Source organism: Xiphias gladius, chromosome 11 (genome assembly GCF_016859285.1).
Source record: "Xiphias gladius isolate SHS-SW01 ecotype Sanya breed wild chromosome 11, ASM1685928v1, whole genome shotgun sequence".
In the NCBI taxonomy this organism is placed as follows: Eukaryota; Metazoa; Chordata; class Actinopteri; order Istiophoriformes; family Xiphiidae; genus Xiphias; species Xiphias gladius.
Window position 1 is genome coordinate 22,941,944 of NC_053410.1, and position 22,614 is coordinate 22,964,557.

The 22,614-nt window shown below is 39.1% G+C and overlaps 1 protein-coding gene and 1 long non-coding RNA gene across 3 annotated transcripts in view; one reads left to right on the top strand and one right to left on the bottom strand.

Moving 5' to 3' along the window:
- Positions 1 to 22,614, top strand: part of thada (THADA armadillo repeat containing) — a 115,382-nt gene that overhangs the window by 22,899 nt on the left and 69,869 nt on the right. For both annotated transcript variants that reach the window (XM_040139033.1, XM_040139034.1), the window contains exons 24-28: positions 2,698 to 2,820; positions 3,470 to 3,592; positions 4,101 to 4,192; positions 11,422 to 11,511; positions 16,063 to 16,194. In XM_040139033.1, coding sequence (XP_039994967.1) covers positions 2,698 to 2,820; positions 3,470 to 3,592; positions 4,101 to 4,192; positions 11,422 to 11,511; positions 16,063 to 16,194 — 560 coding nt within the window. The remainder of the gene's footprint in view (positions 1 to 2,697; positions 2,821 to 3,469; positions 3,593 to 4,100; positions 4,193 to 11,421; positions 11,512 to 16,062; positions 16,195 to 22,614) is intronic.
- Positions 9,815 to 14,337, bottom strand: LOC120796325. Its single transcript, XR_005708364.1, has 2 exons — positions 14,217 to 14,337; positions 9,815 to 10,122 (listed from the first exon to the last, which is right to left on the bottom strand). It is a non-coding gene; the product is annotated as an uncharacterized LOC120796325 (long non-coding RNA).

Below are 22,614 nucleotides of genomic sequence, written 5' to 3' on the forward strand. Positions count from 1 at the left end.
TAAATTACAACACTTTAGGATGCAGAAGATGCGGACCTTTGTCAGTAAACAGAGCATTCCTCTGATTAGTTAGGTTAGTTAGTTTCTGCACAGTTACTGTTTAAGGCCATAATTCTGGTTTGTCCACTATCATACCTGACACTAGACTTTCAGTTAGGAAACAGAAGAAAAGAGTTTTTTTATTGTTGCTGCTTGAGGTAAATTCTGCTGAAGAATAAGGACCATTTGGTAAAAAACAAACTGGTGTAATAACGTGTGGTAACATAGTTAAGATTAAAATTTGGTCAAATTGTTATGATGGGATGTGTTGCATGGACATGGTAAAGGTTATAGTTAGTGAATGAATGTTGGCAAAGTCTGAGAGGTTTAGTAATAGAAACCCTGTGTGTTTGTGTGTGTGTGTGTGTGTGTGTGTGTGTGTGTGTGTGTGTGTGTGTGTGTGTGTGTGTGTGTTCCTGTTTACTTCTGAAAGTAGTGCAATCAGCAGTTCTTGGCATGCCACTGGAGCACTCATGCTGGAAGAACACTGAGTCTCTTAATCCATCTTTCTTTTTTTCTCACCGAAACTCTCACATAAAAACTCATAACACATACATACACACACACACACTCACATGCTGTCCTTTCGGTGACCCCTCTTAGTAGTCACCAGTCCCACACACCTTTAACAATGTGTTGTAATCTCTTACTAACGTACCTTAACACTTGACTGACTCAGTCTGTTATTCAGCCACAGCTCGCCTCCTAACTTCCTGTGATTACTGATATTAAAACGAGACATGACAGAGTTCATCTTTTATCATAGCAGTAATTTTGGATTGGGGTTGCTCTTTGTTGTGGTTATGGGTTCGAGGCGCATGGCTGCACTGCTGACATCACTGACTCTCTTCTGTTTTCATGCAGTTGTATGCCAGGCACGTGTGCTATTAAAAAAAAAAAAAGGTCTGAAATCTTTGAACTAGATGGATTTAGCCAGATATGACTGTATTTTGTTTTTAAATTCAATTCCAGCTTTCAAAATACCAAATTTTGAGTTTCTGAAACTGGCTTTAACGGCAGTGATGTACTTATCCCTGATTATTTGTAGGACTTTATGGGAATTATGTGCATGTTAAATGATGATTATCCCTGTTGCCTGAACTGATTTTTCAAATTAAAAGACGTGACAGCTAATGGTGAAGATACAGTAAAGTGAGAGAATAGAGGAAGAATAGCATGGCAGAACAGAACATGATAGAAAACAAAGATGGATGACTTAAGATGAGGATGAAGAAAGATGGCGAGACAGAGAAGTGAAGATGAGAAGATGAAGGAGAAAGAGGAAGAGCCCGACAAAGTAGAGGAAGGCTGGCGAGGAGCAGAAGTCCACACCTTGGCAGAGATTTGGGCTGCATTCCTGCACACAAAAAGACGGAGTCAGATCCGGGAAGGCTGGCTTCTGCGCTTGCCTCATGCTGGTCTGGACCGACCTGGGACAGACTTCACAGGAACAGGGCTAGCCCTCCTCTTCGTCATGCCTTTCTCCATCCCTACCCCCCCAAGAGTTTGCAGGAGCCAGACTATGCCCCCTCCTCCTCCTTTCCTCCCTACCTCTGTCCTCCATCTCTCCATGTCTCCCAGGCTTAAATCTTAACCATAACCCTGGCCAGACACACAGCTGGCTCCCATCAGCTCCCACAGTAAGATAACTCCTTTCTCACACAGCAGCCAAGCGCTGTCACCTCCTTGCTTCCACATTCCCAACTCCCACTCCTGGCACAGACAAATGATGTCATTCAGTGAGGCCATCAGAATAGACAAACTTATGTAATGGCTGTGGTTTTATCTTACCGGATAAGATTTTACATGGTGGTGGGCACAGTTTGGTTCAGTTTAGAACAAAGAAATAAGATGTACTTTATTAAAAACACACTGAATAGTAATCCAGACATTACTGATGTACAGTAGTTTATGTGGCCTGTAATGAAGAACAGTAACAAGTGTCAGGGCCAGAGGCCTTATGTTTTCGGGTTGTCCATCCGTCCATCCAATTCACCTGTATGCGACATCAAAGGAACGCCTTGAGGGATTTTCTTCAGATTTGACACAAACGTTCACCTGGACTCTAGGTTGAACTGATTAGAATTTGATGGTCAAAGGTCAAAGGTCAAGGTCACTGTGACCTAACAAAACACGTTTTTGGCCATAACTGAAGAATTCATACTCATACTATTTAATATTTACTATTTAATATTCATATTCATACTATTTAATGACAGAAATTCACACAATTGTCTATAGGATGAAATAATGAAGTGATTGCCACTTTATATCCGAAAGGTCAAAGGTCAACTTTACTGTGACCCCATAATGTCCTGCAAAAACACTTTTCCGGTTACTATTCAACGCCATAACTCAGGAACAGAAGGGGCCATTGTGAGATTGTGACGACCATATTGCAGGTTTGGTCGGATACTGAATTGGTGACATTAATCTTGGGTGCCCACGTTGAAACTGCAGTGATTGTATAGATATTCTGTGCTGCCGGGTTAGATATAGATAAATAGATATAGTCTGGACAGACGTGGATGTAAACTGCAATTTGACTGGTTTGCTGATGCATACAGTCGTGGGACGGTAATTCTAGTTCTTTTTTGCACTTCATTTTACTTACTGTATAGCTTTTCTGTGTTAATGTTTTTGTTTCCACTTCTGCAGGCTCTGCTCTCCTCTGAGCCCAAGTCATCCAGTTGCAGTCTGCTGAAGATGACCATGAGAGAACTGATCACCCTGGCCATGCCATCTGCTGACAAGAACACTGACAGCTCCACCGTCCCTCAGGTGTGATCATCCACTACCTCCATGCAGGAGTCCTAAATGTTATCATGTCTCACCGGGGACAGCTGTTCCAAACAGAAAGAAACAGCATCATAAGGAGAACTGGTGTAATGGATGTTATTATATATTTGCTGTGTGACAGTTTATTTCACTTGTCTGCAATCAAGCAGCGTAAAAACCTGGTTAAAAATTTAAAGTGAAATGAGTTTTCAAAAACTAGTACACATTGAGTTTTGATCAATACTGCACTAAGTCACTACATCATATGCATGATAATGGTGGTGGATAGCACTGAGAGGAAGTCCAGCTCTAGAAATTACATTAGGAATAGCAGCCAAATGGTGCTGTATTTTGACTGTTGCTGGTAAATTAGTCTACCACCTCCAGTTGGCGACCAGTCATCTTTTGAAGATCAGATTATAAAGTCATATTATACTCTGTTTAAATCTCCATAGTATATTAAATAGTGACAGACAGTTTTGCAGTGGATCATCTACGGTGACATGTGAACAAACCTAGTGTTCTCAGGGTCATATAAAGGTTCTCTGTTTATTGAGTGAAGTATCATTGTTTTTAATGTGATTTGTAATGTGATGTATTCTCAACATGATTCTGCTGAGTGGTTAAATATTATGTGTTTACCCCACCAAAGGTCCATGCTCTGAACATCCTCAGGGCTCTGTACAGGGACACTCGTCTGGGGGAAAACATCGTCCCCTTCGTCTCAGATGGGATGCAGGCTGCTGTGCTGGGCTTCACCTCTCCCGTCTGGGCTGTGAGTTTTGACCTCTGTCTTTCTTACCTTTATTCATCATCTCAAACATGCATCCTAACACTAACCTGTTGGAGCGGGTTTAAAACGTTTTTCTCCAACACGTTCAAGGTGTTTTTGATATCTTTTCCCACTCCTTTATATCACCTCTCTGTATAAAGTAACACAGTACAATTGAACAGTCCTGCAAAATGACCATAAAGTTGAATCAACAACTCTCTGATTATGAGCTTCACGAAGCTAATATTTATTGTAGGTCTGTTATATTGGATTGCATTAGTTTAGCTCAGTGTACTTTATTAAGTGACCGTAGGTTCTGAGGTAGTGAATTGCTGCAAAACTGGACGGTGCTGACGAAAGTCACTGCTCTCTAATTCCTGTTTCTGTGATGCAGATGTTTGCTCTGTTATGTTAGACTTACAGACTTGCATAGACTTTCTCGGTCTTCCTTTCCTCTCATTCCCTGATTGTTTTTTTTTTTTTTGTTTTCTTTCCTTTTCCCCTGTCCCAGGTGAGGAACTCCTCCACTCTTCTCTTCAGCACTCTGATCACAAGGATCTTTGGAGTGAAGAAAGGGAAGGACGAGCACGCAAAAAAGAACAGGTCTGCTTCTTCTCCCTCTCTAATACTGCTCTTCCAGTTCAAGTTTACTGTCATGCCATCAGTGCAGAATGAAATGCTTACATTTGAATGAGGGAAGTACAAATCAATAGTTATCAGTCATGTATGTGTAAATAAGCTCCAAAAGTCAAAATTGCTAGTGCAAAAAAGTAAAATGAAATGCCTTAGAACAAGGGAAATTCAGTCCACGTAGAGGTAATTCCACTTATTTCCAGTGGAGTTTCACTTGCTTCAACAGTTTTATAAAAAAAAATGCAAGTCATTTTGTACCTGACTGTGATTATCCCAACTGACTATAACTACTTTTTTCCCACTTGTTTTAAGAACTAATTTATTATTAGTCTAATCTAGACTGTCTAAGATAGAATGGATTGAATCTGTATTTTTTTAGTACATCAAAAGTCTGCTAATTTAGAAGAAAGCAAACAATTAAGTATCAACATTTAGAGTTCGCAAAACCAAGGTAAGAGAAGCAGGTGTGTATAAACAGTTGTTATTCTACACCACCGAGGGGCGCTTTTGTAACAGCACTCTGGCTGAAATACAGGTTTCACTCTACTTGAACCCACTGCTGATTATTGCTTGTGGAGAGGCAGGTCTCCACTGCCGCTGTATCAACAATAGGGAAATTACACTGGAGGCAAAGGAAAAGAGAAAGTTTCACAATGAAAAAAAAAATGGAAACATGCAATATCAATTACTTATTATTACTATTCTATAAAACACTGAACCTGGTTTCATACCTGTGGACTGTGATTGATAAAGTACAATACGATATTGTGTTTGCATTTGTTGCAAATGTATGATGTATGCCATCAATAGTTTAATCACAAACAGAAAGCTACATGTCTAGTCTTATGAGGGCTGAAAACATTCACTGATGATATACAGATAAACAATATTTGCTTTACTTTGTTGCACAATTGAAACTTGAAATAGCATTTACACCATAGACCGTGGGACGCTAAAAGGGTCTATTGGTTATGATGATAAACTTCAATTAATCATCTCAGAGATTAAACTTTTAATAATAGGTTTCATAAAATCATGTTTTGTCATTACAGTCACGACGTAGACTGACACTTAGACTGACATGCCTTCTGGTAGCTATTTAAATAAAATTATTCTAAAGTGTTTGTGAACAGCTTCTCTGTTTTTCTTGCTTAATTTATGATTTCAGCCAAAACAAGGACAAGTGGTAAACAGGACGCCACATTTTTTTGTATTTTGGGAAAAACTGCCACCTAAAATTCCACAGTCACAGTAAACAACACGGGTGATGATGTTCTTACACATTATCAGTGCAAAAGTGATGAGATACCAGAAACTTACATAGCCAAAAGTACTGACCTACATATCCAAAAGTTTCTTTCTGTCATGCCAATAATAATTTTACTGCCAAGCTGTCAGTTGGTGGATGTCTCATTTTTGGGGGATAAAATTATTATGTGATGATAAGTCACATACCAAATCAAAATGGGGTTGAGTTGTGCAAATGATGAATCTGTTTCGAGGTTTAACTGTCTCCATTTTAGTTGGAAGATTATCAGTTGTTAGTCTGGCTCTGTTGTCAAGGATTGTTTGAAAAATAGTAGATGGTTCCTAGAAAATTGTCTTAAATCATAACAGGCCTTGTCAAGCAACCATCTGAGGATTTGGAAACCTGATGAAAATGAAAATGATAGCAGACCTGGATCAGGTTTTTTTTTTTTTTCACGCATATATTTTATGATTTGTTGTATCCAACTTAGAGTCGGGTTAGGTGGAGTTAAGCCCCCGGGATGTTGCAAGTCCCACATGATTATTCATAGATAGATGATAAGATGGATAGTAAAAAACAACAAACGCTTAAAACAGCTCTCACCCAAACATTACCCAGCAAGTACTGTTTCTTGAGAAAGTCTGACATTCAGTCTTTAGCCTTTTGTTCTTTTGGCATGAAGCATTATAGTGCACAACTATGCCCTGTGCTGTACAAAGGGACAACTTCTGTGACTTTTGCATCAGGTCGAACTTTCAATTTGTCCAATACTTTGGTCTATGACCAAATACCTGCAAAACTCATCACATTCCCATCAGCCACAGCTGTACTGTGTAGTGTGTTTGGTGCTAAAGAGCAAATGTTAGCATGCTAACACTAAACTAAGATGGTGAACATGGGAAACATTACACCTCCTTAACATCAGCATGGCTGTAGACTCCCCTCATATTGGATGGATGGTAGAGATGGAAAAGGTTCCCATGTTAACGACTTGCGAGCGCTCACGTCATCAAGATGGTTGTATGATCACAGAGTTGGTTGTTAGGGTTAAAATACTGTGTGTTGACAAGGTAACACCATATCCATCAATTTTTGGTTTAATTACAGTGAACGACAGTCTTTGGCTGATGTGAGGCATCCATACTTGTTTGGTTTTAGGTCTTCTGTATTAGCAAGTGCCAGGTGTGATATATCGCAGCTTTCAAAAATAACCAAGCTCCTCAGTTGTAATTACAACTTAGCGCAAGCGTCGTTTCCAGGTCAGAAACACGTAGTAACGATAACGCCGATATAACATTAACGCAGAATGGGCCTTGGTTTCCTGAGCTAACCACGTCCTGCCTCCAGCTCTGTCCTTTATGTAAACTAAAATGGTGAACATGGTAAACAATTATACATGCTAAACATCAGCATGTCAACATTGTCACTGTGAGTAGGTCTATATTGAGCTCAGAAGTGATTCACTACTGGCGCTGTCAAAATTGGCCAAAAATGACGTTTGATTATACCTTCTAAAAAAAACACATGACGCTACGAACGATTTGAATATCTTTTTTTGCGTATAATGTCCATAAGAGGGCAAACAAGTACAACCATCTCTGCCATCCCTACCATACAGTTGTAGCTGAATTATTCACTTGTTTCAGCTTGACCTACAGTTCATTTTCAATCAGTGAAAGTGACGTTTTGTGAGTTCTGTCCATCATGCAGTGCATATACGTAGTGCAGCGGCCCAGGCCCACACCAGAACTCTCGAGGCAAACAGCCGCAGTAGTGCTGCTTTAAAAAAAAAAAAAAAAATCGAATGATCATCTTCACAAGTAAATGCCTTTTCTTTGTTCTCTTTTTTTTCCCCGACTCAATTATATAATCAAATTTGGAATATTTGTTGCCAGCCCTATTTGCAACCCCATAGATAAACCAGGGTGGAGTTTCACAGGGTTTTGGGCCCTGCTCCAGGAAGCTCAGTCTGGTTCCTTTTACTGTATTTCTATTGGCTACTTCTCTAAAGGCCTCTGAAAACTCTTAACCAAGCCAAGGTTGCTCCTGTTTATCTTGACTGTTTTCACTTGTGTTTTTAGTCTGCTGCCCCCCCCCCCTTTGTACAGCTCTCTGTTATCTCCCCCTCCTCATGGCAGCTGCTTTCTTTTTTCTTATTACTGCGCGAGGTTATTTTTATATGCATGTGGGAGAGTTTGTGGACGATATCGATGAAAAAGAAAGTTAGCATTTGAACCCTAGCTTGTATTTTAGTCTAACTTAACATTGCCTGTTTAAAATATTTTTAGTCAGTACTTTTATGTTACTTTAGTGTTGGTGTAATATTTCAGTTGTCATGCCAGTAAATCTCGTTGCATCGACCTGAAATTGGAATAGAAGTGTGCATGTTTGTAAGAAAGTCTTTTCCACAGTCTCTGTTGTACTATTACCGTGATTTCACGGTCGTGATCTCTGGCAGCAGAAAATGCATTGTGACAGCTTGTCCACTCTAATATTTGCCTGTGTGTGTGTCAGGGTCTCTTGGTCCACTGAAGCTGGAGCTTAAACACATTTCCCTCTCACACAAAACCCGTTTATTTACAGCATTATGTGTTTTTGTGTGTTTGTAAAGACTGAGCTTTTTGCTTTTATTTTACATTGTTACTTGAATCCAGACATATTTTTTGCTTGTAGATCATCGTTCCGCACGGGACTCTCCGCTCTGTAACCGTACATTAATGTTCAGAACCAATATCGTTGTTGAGATAAATACAACTGTAAACACAGCTGAACAGTGAAGATTGCTTTCTGCATTCCAACCAACTCCTCCAGCTTTATATACATGTGCTCTTGCACATACAGAAATGTCCAAGTCAATGCTACTGAGGTGCGTTTGAGCTCTGTAGTAAATGTTTGTCTTTGGAGAGTGAAGGACCGTGCTCAAAGACACCTAAAATATTCAGATCTTTTACTTGAAGTACCAATACAACACTAAAAAAGCTTCATTACAAGTATAACGTTTTGTATTCCAAATCCTACTTACGTAAAAGCACATAAATATTATCAGCAAAATGTATGGAAAGTGTAAAGCTGTAAAAGTACTCATTTTGCCGAAAAAGTCCCTGCAACTGATAGATTGTTATATAAGACATTACTAGAATGTTAATTTTTTAATGCACAAAGGGAGCTAGTTTTAACTACTCTATTCACAGTTAAGTAGTTTAGTTAAATGATTGCTGTGAGATGAATAATGTGATTAAAAATAGTTATGCCAAACAAATTTCAATTGTGTTCAATTTCTTTAATTTTTGCATTTTTGTGGCAGTTTGGATGATTTAATGTTATTTGGCCTTGAACGGTCATCTAAATGAAACCAACAGAGACGTTGAGAGGAGAAATGTCTTTCAGGCAAAATATAATATGAACAGTAACGAGTAAGTATAGCTGTCAAAAAAATGTCAGAGTCAAAAGTACAATATTTTCCTCTGAAATGTCATTGAACAGAAGAAGAAAGTTACATAAACTAGAAATACTCCAGTAAAGAAACTCAAAATTGTACTTAAGTACTGTACTTGAGTAAATGCACCTCGTTACCCTCCTCCACTGCCTCCTTTATCACTGCATACTGACAAATGCTCTACTCACCTTGTGTAACAACTAATCTTAAATACATTTTTTTGTGCCACTGGCCTTGAAGGTAATGCAGCCTATGTGAGTGTGCACGCACAGCTTTGAACCCACAAATATGACCAGGCCTTTTCACTTACACTTCACTTCAGCCCCCCTTTCTCTCTCTACCTCTGTGACCCTTACTCCTTTTCCCCCATCTAATCTGCTCTGACACAACCTCTGACCTTTGTCCTCCAGGCAGCAGAGACTTGTGAGACTGGGAGACTCTCATTAGAGAAAGCAGCGGAGGGCCGGGAACACACACTCTTATATAATATAAACAGTCCTTATTTGCACATGTATTTAGAAACAACAAAGGTTATTTGCAGTTGTTTCAATATACATGAGTATGTGCAGGTACCCCCACACTTCATTTGTGTGTATTTTGTCGGCCTGCAGGAGGTGAGGAGGTGCCACATCCATGTTGAAAGGGGTTTTGAAACCTACACATACAACTCACTTGCCTACCATGACAATGCCTACTGCTAACTTGATCCAGGTCTAAGAGTGTGTGCATTTTTGTGCGTTAGTCCAGAATTAGTGGCAGGGTGCGATGTCTCCAGTCTTGTGATCATGTGCTTGGCAGACCAGACCTCTTCCCTTTAGAAGCAGCTTGATTTAGACAGGCAGAGTTAAATAAAAACTTTTACTGACTCTGAGGCTGAATGGCAGTTGCATCAGCAGGACTGCCAGTGTTAGATATAAAGTTTCTCATTTTATTAACAGTTGTGTATGTGTGTGAGTGAATACATAAACACACATGAGTATATGTGCATACACACAAATGTGACTTTTGATTTCTAGCTGTAGCAGGGTAAACAAACGTAAAGGCTTGACTTGTTTTAGTAGACAGCAAGACTGTCCCCTCTGACAACTTCACAATGAAATTACTCTCTGCATTATTTCCCCTCCTCTGCCTCTTGCTGTTTCTGGTTATGTCACTTTCCCTTCATCTGAGGTAGAGAGGGATGGTAGGTGGACGAAGCTTCCAGCTGATGTGGCCCTGAAAGACAGAAAACGTTGGCTAAACTCAAAATTTACCAGAATTCACTAGTATTTTATTTCTGTTGTGGGTTGAGTCATTTATGAAAGCAATTAGTCATGAAGATATGATGTGCTGCATTACTATACAGTTCTTGCTCAAAACTTCAAAACAATTTTGAGCTTCTATCTAATACAGCACTAAAGGCGTTGCTATTGCCAGCATTTGTTATTAAGACTACATTTCCAAATTGCTTGCAGCCTTAAAAATGAATATTTCTGCTGCCTCTCATCCACTTTCTGTCTGTCATTGGTTCGTTCTGAAGATAATCTTTTTTGGTTGATAACATTTTAAATGTTTTTTTTTTTTTTTTTTTTTTGGATAAAGGCACATCAAAAACAAACTTTTTTTGACTTAAACATCTTGAAAACCTTTTTTTCACAAGCAATAATGGGTGAACAGCTTGAACAGTTTTGGTTATTTCTCTAGAGTTTTTCTGTATATTGTTTTCTCTTTTTCTCTTCCCACGGGTTGGAAGTAGGTTGGGCTCAGTTGGAAAAAGGCGTTTTTGTGCACCAATCAGAATTCTTTAATATTTGAATCAAATTCTGATGATAGTTGTTGGGTTTTCTGATCATGTTACCACTGCTGTCTATTAAATCTGACCACAGCATGCCCACTTCAGGCAGATTAGCTGAGATTTTGAGTGTTAAACCCTTCTATTTTGGTCTACTTAAACTTTGATAGCTTAATGTTTAGTAATTGAACACAAAATATTGTGGTGAAATACTTAAGATTAGAGTCCACGTTTTTAGGGGCTTTAAATAATTGCAACCGCAATATGTACTGAGCAGGATATTTTGTAGTTAAAAAATAAACTTGTCAGTGCTCTCTTGTGCACAAACTCTCAGATGGTGACACCGTTTTTAAATGACAGTTTAAGAGTCATGGGGAGTACACGTGAGTAGTTGCATATTGTTTTCTGCTGATGAGGAGGAGAAAATAACAAAAACAATGCCATAGTATGGACTGTAATTGCTCTGGTCATTCATGTTTAAATCTGTCTCTTGTAAGTCCCCTAACTTTATGGAAGTGCAATACTAAATTGCTAAAGTAACCCTTTACGAAAAGATAAAGAAGCACCAATTAACCATCTGTTTATTATTTTATAAAATCATTGTTCTTTAAGTCTTAAAACATCTGTATGGAACCACTATCCCAAAGGAACAGCCTGTTTAATAAACCCGGATTCTTTATGCTTAAAGCCCTTATGACTGTTAGATACTCATACTGTCTCTCTCTCTCTGCTTCTCCTCTCAGGATGACGGGCCGAGAGTTTTTCACTCGTTTTCCCGCTCTCTATCCGTTCCTTCTGAGCCAGCTGGAGGAGGCTGCCGCCACAGTGGAAAGGTGAGGTGGTTCTCCTTAATCCACACACATGCACACTCAACCTTCAGCCCTTGCCATGGCTTTTCACACCTCCTTGATCCCATTATAGGTTTAATTTTACTTACATTTAAGCCTCACAAGAAAGCCCTTTTTGTTTGGTTAAGCTGATCAAGCAGTGGTAATTTTGTGCTGGCGGCTTTCTGGAGAAAGTTAGTGCAACTCAGTCCTAAAACTAGATTTTTTCTTAAGTGTGAACATAAATTATGAACTCAGCTCTTATCTCTAATCAAGTAGCATCGCCCTGGATTGAGTCCCTGTGTGCACCTTTCCTTCAAAGTTTCAATTGCACAGTTGACAGACTATTTACTCAAAGCACAAGACTTTACGACCAAATAAAGTAAATGTCTTGTCGAGATTTCGTTTTGTTTCCACTGAGGTTCATTGGCCTCATCCTTCTCAGCTCAGCCCAAACTCCCTTCTTAAAAGCGTTGGAGTCGTCCAACGGCTCCTCAGGCAGCCTTATCTTAATATGGATCCAATTAATTAAATGCTCTTTCAGACTGGCTCTTTCACAATTCCCCTCACTCCCTTCGACCCTTGTTAAAACATTTGAAAATTTCCCACGGAACCAGATCTCGGCTGTCTGAATTCCCACATCATCTTAGTGTATCGCGCCACCCAAAAAGACCGACAACACCATACTGTGGCAGTACAGAGTCGGACAGGAGGTAGAAGAGCTGCTGTTAGTTGTTTGAAGCAGTCTTGTGGAAGTTGGAGTACCAGTGTATACGAAAGATTATAGAAATAAGTTTGGGAACTTTAAGGTTATACATTAGATTCTATGTATATACATTATGCACTATGTAGACCATCCATTCTACAGAAATGCGCTCCCCAAAAATACAGTAAAGAAGAATTATGAATGGAAAACAAGCTTGTATCCAGAGATAGTTGAGTGATTAGAAAAGGTAACATACGGACAGTTGGAACCAGTATTTAAAGAGCACACAGAGCAAAAGATGAACAACAAAGGGCTGTAATGCAGAGTACCTGCAGACAGAAACGTGTTTCGAGCTCTGTGCTTCTCCTCAGCCAGCATTCATTGCTGTAGCATGTAGACAGGGCAAACTTGAAAAGTGTTGCCTATCAGCATGGTATGTTGTAGCTAAAAATATGGAGGATGAAATGTATGATTAAATCTAAAAATAGCTGTCAAAATGAACACTATTCACATTTGCTTCTTCATTCATACCCGTTTGTTGCTAGAAAGGATTAAAGGTTTTATCTCATTCTCTACTTGTGCATTTATCTGTATCCGATTTACCATCTTCCTCCTGATTTATTAGATGGAACATACTGTATAGAGCATACATTTCATTTGTTCTGGATCTCACCTTTGAGATTTTTTTTTTTCTTTTTCTGGGGGGTTTGGCCCCTTTGTCTCAAACACTCTATGGCATGGAAGGTCAGTGTATACTTGTATAATCACCCACCCTAAACCTTATTTTGATTTTGAAAAGACTATGCTGGAAGCCTGAGAATATACTTAGCATAAAGGTAAGGAGATTTACTTCTTAGTAATAGAATGTTGATGCTTTTTAAATGGCCTGTAGATTCATAAATTTAAAAATCCTAATGTTATTATCTCAGTGTAGCAACCTTAACCTGGTTTATCTCTGAAGCTATTTCAGGTCACTACCCACATTTAAACTGTCTTATCTGCTCCTGCCTCCACTTCCAAAGAAAAATGTTTACATATCGTACTCCAAGTTCTTTTCACTGATTTTCTAAACAAAACTGATGATCTATTTGTCTGGGAGCTAACTAAATGGTAAGATACAAGTTTAGTCTCTGCTACTTACCTTAATACTTTCCATTCAATTTAAAATTGATTTGTTGAAGTTTTGGAGATGATTTAGGAGTTTAGGAAGAGAGGGCAGAAATTCATGGAGGACCTTAGCATGGAATTTAAGAGTTCCATTAAATGCCACAGAGTCTCCTTTTCATCCTGTCAAGTGTTTGAGCCTCCAGCTGTATCCCAACAGGGCCTAATATGTTTGCAATTCCCCTCTATCTGGCCCCCTCCTGTATCTCTGACATCACATCCTGTCCCGCTGTGCTTGACTGAACTGTGACACTAAACACATTAGACCAGTTACTAATTGGGCCGCTATTACATTTCCCATCTTGACGATCTATGGCAGTCCCAGCGGAGGGTTCTGTGCTGAATGAAGTAATGAAAAGCACAAGTTTTTTTCGCAGGGGGTCGTTGTTCTGTCTCCGTTCTATGAGATCCTCATGACTAATGACAGGGCCCGAAGGACATTCTGCTCCCCTGACACACAGTCACATAAGCAGATCTTGCATGCTTACAAAAGACTACACAAAACTCAACTGCAAGTGCTCTCTACATAGTAAACACTGTTTTCACATCATGTTTCCATATTATAAGATGGTATTTTCACCTTACACACTACCAAACTAGCACTGCTAAAGTTTGAGTGGTTTTATTAACACCAAGATAAAGCAGAAAGCCTTCTTTAGCAGCAGATATACTTTAAAACTCACTGAACCTTTGGCGAGTTGATTTCTGCTTAATTCATCCTTCAAAGAGCTGGACTCTGACAGAAGGCCAAGAGGGAATAAAACTGTTCTGAAGGCAAAGCATGGCCCCATGGTACCATATTACATACCTGATATTCATACATTTTGTTCATTTTCCTTACTTGGTAGCTTAAGTTGTTGTCTGTTTCTCCGTCTTTCTTCATTTTCCTCCCTCCTTCCCTCACTGTGAGTGTGTCAGAGTGAAACTGTGAAACCACTGGCACAGACAGTTTCCATCCTGACTCAGCTGGCGAGGATGAGATTTGGATGGAGGAAAAAGGGAGATGAAAAGCTCAGCTCAAGGACGGATAAGGAAATGACTGTATTGCAGTGTGGGTGGTTTTCAATCTGTAATGATTATTAAAAAACCAAAGGAATTTAGGCCGGTTATATTTTGTGTTGGAATTTTGATTATATGTGGTTTTCATATTCTTCTTTGGTCCTGTTTCATAAAATGGATAACACATTAGAACTGCAGACAAACTATTTGTTTCTCGTACACTGCTATCGCTACTCCATATATTCAAAGATAACAAAATAAAGGACTTGAAAGGCTTGATACCACTGCCAGATAGAAGAGTGGTATCTTTTCATCTAACTCGCAGCAAAAAAGCGTATTTCCCAAAACAGAAAACTATTCTTTTAATGCAAATCTATGAAAAATAGGCTATAAAAAGGATAATAGTCATTGCACATTGCATTCTTGACAAAAGGTTAGTTATTTCAAGCCTTTAATTTTAATAATCCTCATATCTAACCATTTTGCAAGAAGAGACAGTCACATATAAACAAGTTGATTTGACTAAGATCATACAGCAGTAGTAGGCAAATAGTGGCCAGTGATCCAAATCCAGTCCTCCAACAAAAATATTTGGCCTCCCACTGAAAGCTGAAGTTTTCCCTTTTATAGTTTGCATCAAAAACTTTACATAATTTCTCAGAAATCTACAACAACATACAGACAAAGCTTATGAAAAGTCCAATAAATATGACCTATCATAACATCTAATAATAACCAATAACCTGCATCTCAAACACAAATACTATAGGTGGCAGTCTGACAGAAATAGTTTGCTAATACATTTTTTTGTAGGGCAACAACATTAACAACTGTACTTACATTCAGTGAAGTATGAAGTATAGTCCACTTTCACTTTTGAGTCATTTTTTGCCAAATGAGCACTGAATTAGCTGCTGTAGTTCTCACTCATTAATGGGAAAATGACATTTTGCATTCAGTTACAGTCCTAAAAGAAACTCCAATGAAATCAAACACTAAAAATATTAATACAATATATATTATATATATATATATTATATGTTATCATAAAATATTAAAACAAATAAAACATTACAACATATGGGCCTGCTTCTCCACTGCACCTATAAAACTATGTTGACCCTTCACTGACTAATGCTGAAAAAACTGGCCCATGGTTACATCTGATTGACATGACTGACATAGAGGATAATAGCTAAGATTTGATTCACATTGAACAAGTTTGACAGCATGAGAGACTGCACTCAACAGGTGCATTGTGCCAATTTATGATCGCTTTCTCTGCCAAGTTGTTTACAGCAGTATTACAGGCCAGGTTTATTTGTATAACTCAATATCACGTACAATGCCTTAATGGTTTTTATAGGCCCACAACAGCAGTGGTTCCCAACTGAGCCCAAGCTCCTCAAAAAACATGGGAATCTGGGTGCAACCTCAAATGCAATTCACAGAGAGATCCCATAGTTCAACATCAAAACAAGTCCAATGACACAGGTCAAATGAAGTCCAAAAACAGCCACAGTTAAAGCCATGTAGCCCCCCCCCCCTTACATTTACACTGACCTAAAGGCTGCTCCGTTCATACACACTCCTGTCACCCGCACAGTTCAGGTGATAGATATTAATGTTGCAATGTTAAATACTAACCGGCTGTGTGTGTGTGTGTGTGTGTGTGTGTGTGGGTTCAGTGACAGTGGTCAGGTGAAACTACACCCCAGTCTGTTCTTGCTGCTGCTGGTGCTCAGTCGACTCTACCCTTCTCCCATGGATGGATCATCTTCACCTCTGGGACTTGCCCCTTTCATGCCCTTCATCATTAGGTGGGTGTCAGTGCTACACACCCTCACAAGCATACACATATTCATGTACATCATAGACATTCCATATACAGAAAATATCAAATAATTATGTTATTTTCACTGTGATTTAAAAATAGTAAAATTAATGTGAAACCAATCCTGACAATGCATTAAGAATAGCAAAAGCAGAAGTTCTTCTATATTATCTGTGTCTATCTGTCATCAAAACGTGTTATTTCACTGCTAGTCTGTTAGGAACAAGTCAGTATAGCGTTCTTTTTAGCCCCTGCTGCTACTATGCATTTGTCAACTCGCTCCCTTCCTCCATACATTAGATGACCTGTCCTTGAACAAAAATTTCAACTCCTAACTGCTCCAGGAGTATCAGCAGGGATGCTCAATTACAAAATGCAGTATGTGGATGGGTGTAATGCTTCCTCTATCAGCAGCCCCTCCCTTGTGTCATCACTATCAATGAGAATGTGTTTCCAGCGAGCTCGCCCGCTTATATAAACATTAAAAAAAACATTAACCAAGGGAATGCTCTATCAAATCTAAGAGGGTCACGCACCTGCTCTCTCAGCCATGATAAACCTCTCAAACAATGTTTCTCTGAACCAGAACCCATTCTAAGTTTAGAACACTTCACGATCACTGAGACACAACACCTACAGTTTAAACATTAATGTGTGTTCTTTTGTTTTGTTTGCACAGGTGCTTGTGCATCTTGTATGTAACCTGTGTCTTGCATCATTTCTTTTCTGTTTTATCTAACATCACAATCCCCCAAATCCAAATTACACTGTATATTCTAATGTATGACCATGACAAAAAACAAGATATACTGTACATCATTTTTTATGTCTGTGTGTGCGTCTTTGTCTAGTTTTGTGTTTCTGCAAACTAAGACAAAACACCTGTCTAGTCTGAGTCGGTCTATACAGAAAGTTTTGTTGTTGTTGTTAGTGCTGTCTCGTGTCGCAGTGGTTGATTAGATTGTGACTAGTGTTATCTGAATCCACTCACTGTTTACTGTGGAGTAAACCTCACAGGCGACTGGGAAACTGTGGTTACAGCCTTCATTTTTTAAATTCCTCAGATGGTGAAATCTACAAATATTATTGGAACATGTTCGTCTACATGTACTGTTTGTGTAACTGCTCTTGTGAGGACCTTCCTGACCTAATACATGTGACTCAGTGTGCATCAGAGAGGGGACATGGTAGTTACACCCTCCCCCAAAATGTAAAATATATCCCAAGATGTGTTTAGACAAGCTTTTACATGATAAAATATTCATGATTAATCTGAGTTTGTGTGTGTGTGTGTTTGTGTGTATAGGGAGGAGATCGGGTGTTAGGCTAAGACCTTGAGGTAGGAATGCTTTACTGACAGTTTAGATAACAGCACTTGAATGTGGGTGTTGTTCAACCGTGTGTCTATTACTTTAAATTAGGGTAGTTGGTAAATGTTGGTAGGACACGGGTGACATATAGTATTGTAAATATGTTCTTTGTGAGTAGATATTGTTTGGGAATTAGGTTTGTTTTTTGGATGATATAAGTGGGTTAAATGATTTTCTGCTGCTCCATTAGCAGTACCTTTAACTGTTTAGCCATATGCACATAATGATTGTTTCTCAAGATGTTTTAGCATCTAGCAGAATGGCTCTATAGATGACAAAGTCAGTTGGTGGTTGGTCCACCACTTTTGTCCAGACTGAAATATCTCAACAACTACAGGATGCCTTGCCCGTAACTTTGTAAAGACATTCATGGTACCCAGAGGATGAAAGAGTTTGTTGATCTCTTGACATTTTTTTAGTGCCGCCATGAGGATGACATTTGTGGTTTTGAGTGAAATGTCTCAAAACGAGTTGATGGATTCCAACGAAATTTGGTGCGCACATTCATGTGCCCCCCAGGAGCAATTATAATAATTTTGGTGATCCCTTAACTTTAACACCGTCCCCTTTCTTGACACCATTACCAGGTGAAAATTGAATTTTATTTAATGCTTTTGTTTATGAACAAATACCTGCAGAGGTAATAAATGATGTTCCCATCAGCCTCAGCTGTACTTGGTGTTGGTTGGTAACTGTAATTCATTCTGAACTTCAGAATGGGTATGACTATTGCTAAATCCAGATTTGTCTGGACATAGCATTTACTCCTTCTTGTTTCAGTTGTGAAAATTGGCTGATCTCATGTCTCTTAAAACTGACACAACAATACTTTCTATTTTAATTTCAGTAATAATGAAATAATTAAGAAATTGATCGTTTATAAGAATGACATTGACAAAACTATTGACTACTGTTACCTTATGCCAATAATGGTTTTCAAAGTCTGGTACTGTGCCGCAAACCCTCCTGGTTAGCTCTGGGCTATAACTTAAGCCCAGTTTTTTTTTTGGTTTTTGGCCTATATTTATTATATTTTGGCAAACTGGTGATTCTTGTTTGCAGTGTGCCCATAGATGTACAGACAGCTATCACTGGATTACTTTGATACTGACCAAAACTTAAAAATATGATGACCCTCAAGCAAGTTCTGGAGTTATAAGGAGTGCCTTCCCTCTATGATTTGTAAATGCATTAATGGACGATTATTCATACTGGATCACTGGATATCAGTGATGATAACCTCCCTGGAAAGCAGAAGTCCCTCTGAATCTAAAGCTATGTGTGTCATGTCTGTGTGTTGTGATTTGAATGAGTTATGACTAAGGAGTGCCATTTTTGACGTAAGTGGGGGGGCCAATCAGCAGGCCAAACTACAACGACTAATTTCCTGTGGTTTTTAGAACACCAGCATCTCTCCCTCTGCGCCCTCCCTTCACCTCTCCTGTGTCCCCCAGGTCAACAGGAACAGTTACAATTTGGAACTGCAAATGTGCTAAGTTGCCTTGTGCATCCTAGACAACACATAAACTCGTCCAATTCAGTTACTCCTAGTCACTGATTAACTGATTTACTAGACTTTTATTTTAGAAAATCAGTAATTTAGTGAAATTTGTAGATAATTCCTTAAAGAATCCATCTCTTCTTGTTGCAGTGAGCAGGTCTTAAGCTGAATACTGTGACTAGCTGGCAGACTCTTTCTGTCAGAGAAGGTATGCAGTGCACACATCCACCCAAATGAAGCCCACATGTTGGAGATGTTAAATATAGCCTAGCCCTAACTTCTTTGGCTCCAGCCATGTTTCTCGACACTACCTCCCCATCCCCCAGCGCATCTTCCCCAGGCATGTGCGGACGTGTCTGATGAGATCGATGACTGTCATCCCCCTCCTCCTCGTCACCCTTTTCCTCTTTTTCTCCATACGATCTGAGCCACCACCTCTAAGGATTAAATGAAGCTTAGCTCTTCTTCTGTAGACAGGACAGGGCGTCATGCCTAGTAATTCTTCCCCCATATCTCTCCATCACACCACACAGCATTTTATCTTTATACCCTCCCTCCACCCTGCAAGAATTTTCACATTCTTGGCCGCTTGGCCTTTGCATGCGTCACACCTGCATGGCTAATGATGAAGAAAATGATGATGACGCAGACAAAGAGGGGGAGGATGATGATCAGCAGGCACATTTATACTATTAACTGATGGCTGCTTCATTCCAGTCTTCGGACATCTTTATATCTGCTGAACAGTTGGTCTTATCCCCTCCAGTATCTCTCTGTTACATTCTCTTTTTCCTCTCCTTCTCCCTCTCTGCTTTAATGCTAAAGCCTCAGAGTACTTTGATAGTGATTTATGTCCTGTGATATCCACTCCAGGCATCTCTCCTCACCCTCCCTTCCTGCCTTACTCCTTTCCTTTCCCGTCTTCACTGTCCCATATCTCATTTCTTTTGAAAGGGCACGGTAATTCCCATAGACTAAAGTGAGGCTTCACAAGGGACCACTGTCATTTCCTTCCCAACAGAGATGCCGTAGATTTCCCCTCACTGCTGATGTTATTATCAATTTGTTGGCTTGCAGGGAAATTGACGGTTGACAGTGACAAACTGTAATTTGTTTACGATTGGTCACTGTCCACATTGCTGAGAGAAAGCTGGACTTGCCAACGGTGGCTGAACCCTGCCAAAAAACACACACAAAAAAAAATTGTTTACGAACATGTACTACAATTGATTTTCAAAATGTCAAGTGATACTGTACCCTGTGTGGCTATCTGGGCTCACCAGCATTTAAATTACTAACAAGGGTTTGGTTTGGTGATAAAATGTATAAAAGGTTGCATGATATTAGTAGAAGATACATTTTTTTTGTTATACAGCTTTAGGTATGGTCGCCCTAAGGTTGTATTTATGTTTCATTCTTCTGTATAGCATCAGTATGCAAATTCCTAAATCAGGAATAGAAAGACTCTTAGCTGCTACAAAAAGTGTTTGCAAGCTGTGATATCTGCCAAAGGGGGCAGTGTTTTAGTACTGACTTAAGCCAGGGCCCAAACTTTTGCGCATGCCACAATTACTGTTTAATTTTTTTGAATTTTTTAGGTTCATGAAATAATCAGTAAGAAACATAAGTAACAGTGAAATAACATTTGTAAACAGGCTCATTTCGTTGCAGGGGTTGTATATAATTCTTTTCAATTTGTCCAGGGATGTACAACTCAAAGTACTTTTTGTTGATATAACTTCCATACTTATACTTAAATAAAATTTGAAATGCGGGACTTTTTCTTACAATGGGATATTTTTATATTGTGGTATTGCTGAATATGTAGGCCTAAAATTCACTCCCTTGTGAAGTCACACACTACTGCATATAGTACACAGTAATTTACTCAGTAGTGAGATGCAAATTGAGATTTCGGAAACTTACTTATTATAATTTTGCATTATCTGTTGAGTCACACAGCTGTAATTTTCGCACATATAAAATGTGACGCATTGAACTGTGGGAGTGTTAGTAGAAAGTAATGTCCATGCAGTGGACAAATTCGTTGTGGAATTTTTGAGTAGATGAATTTACACGCTCAGGATTTAGACTGATAAATAAAATGGTGGACAGTAAATTTGGTGCACTATATAGTTTATAGGCAGTGATTTCGGACACAGTTTTTGTCTTCCATCACTGAAGAATAGAAACTTTCAAATGATTCTAAACTACAGTTTATAGAACAATTAGACGTCCTGGGGAGAATTTGTGCTATATATGTGTTGCTTTCAGCTTGTGCTGTAACAATGAATCACTTATCTAATCTATCAACAGAAATCAAACAATTTCGATGGATTAATCTTGAAGTCATTTTTTTTTGCCACTGTATCTTTTTTATACTACCACTGGGGGGCACCAAACCCAGACATTTTTGAATTGTTTTTGGTTTGACAGCAAACGAAACAATTAAATGTTAAGCAAAAATAGTTCTGGGTGCAAAGTAAAAGAATGATTGTATTCAGACAGCTACATCTTGTCCAAATGAAAGAATGAAGCAAAATTATTTTAATTGTGTCACCACTGAACTTCCTAAGTTGCCCACATTCTTTAGAGACTTTATTGCTTAGGCTTGTTTAGCTAGCATGCTACAGTCTCTGTAGAGGAAACTATTCTCCCAGTTCTTCAAAATGAGGCCCAGATGAGTCTCATCCATGCCAGTCAACAGTCTGCCTCCTGACCCCACAGGGGAAGGCCTAGTCTCTAAAATTACACTCCTCCAAACTGTCATTTCCTTTTGCAAAAGAGTTTCAATGGGACAAATTAGCACAGATAGTTAACATATGGGCCCCAAATGGTGTCTAGGAGGGGTGAAAAGTGAGGAATGGACATGGATTGTGGTCAATAGACATGTTTGTGTGTGTATGTGTGAGTGTCACTGAACTTCTGTGCACATAAATTCATGTGTACAGGCGTGTAGAGCTCAGGAATGCAAACTGTTGCCTCCGTTTGATACTTTGGTTGTCTGTCTATAGGTGTGTGTGTGTGTGTGTGTGTGTGTGTGTGTGTGAGGGAGGCATGCTCACAGCAGGTGGTAAAGCATTTGTTGACAGTTGACTTGTTGCTCCAATAAGCCCCCTCTTTGTTTAAGTACATATATTTTTCAAGCCTTTTGTCTTTTATTTTCCCCCTCTCTCATTCTGACCAGCAGTGGATTTTGAAGGAATAATTTTTTAATTGTTCGCAGAAAATTAAAAAACATGTAGATAATTAGTTGTTATTAGTATGTTTTTATGTATATAATATAGTAGTGTAGTAGTTATTGGCTTGTTTCTCTTCCTCACACTCTATTATACACAGCTGTAAGTTTGTATCTTTAGACTTGTCTCACCCTCCTTCATACCAAAGCCAAAAAAGTAAGCTTCCTTTTCATCTCTGCATACCACTGTAGTGATGGATAGGTGTTTCACGTTTCTCTGTAACCTTCTGCTGAAATTTCCACAGGGGAGCTGAGACACTTGTATGGCCTCCACCTCCCCCTTTAATGCTAGTACAG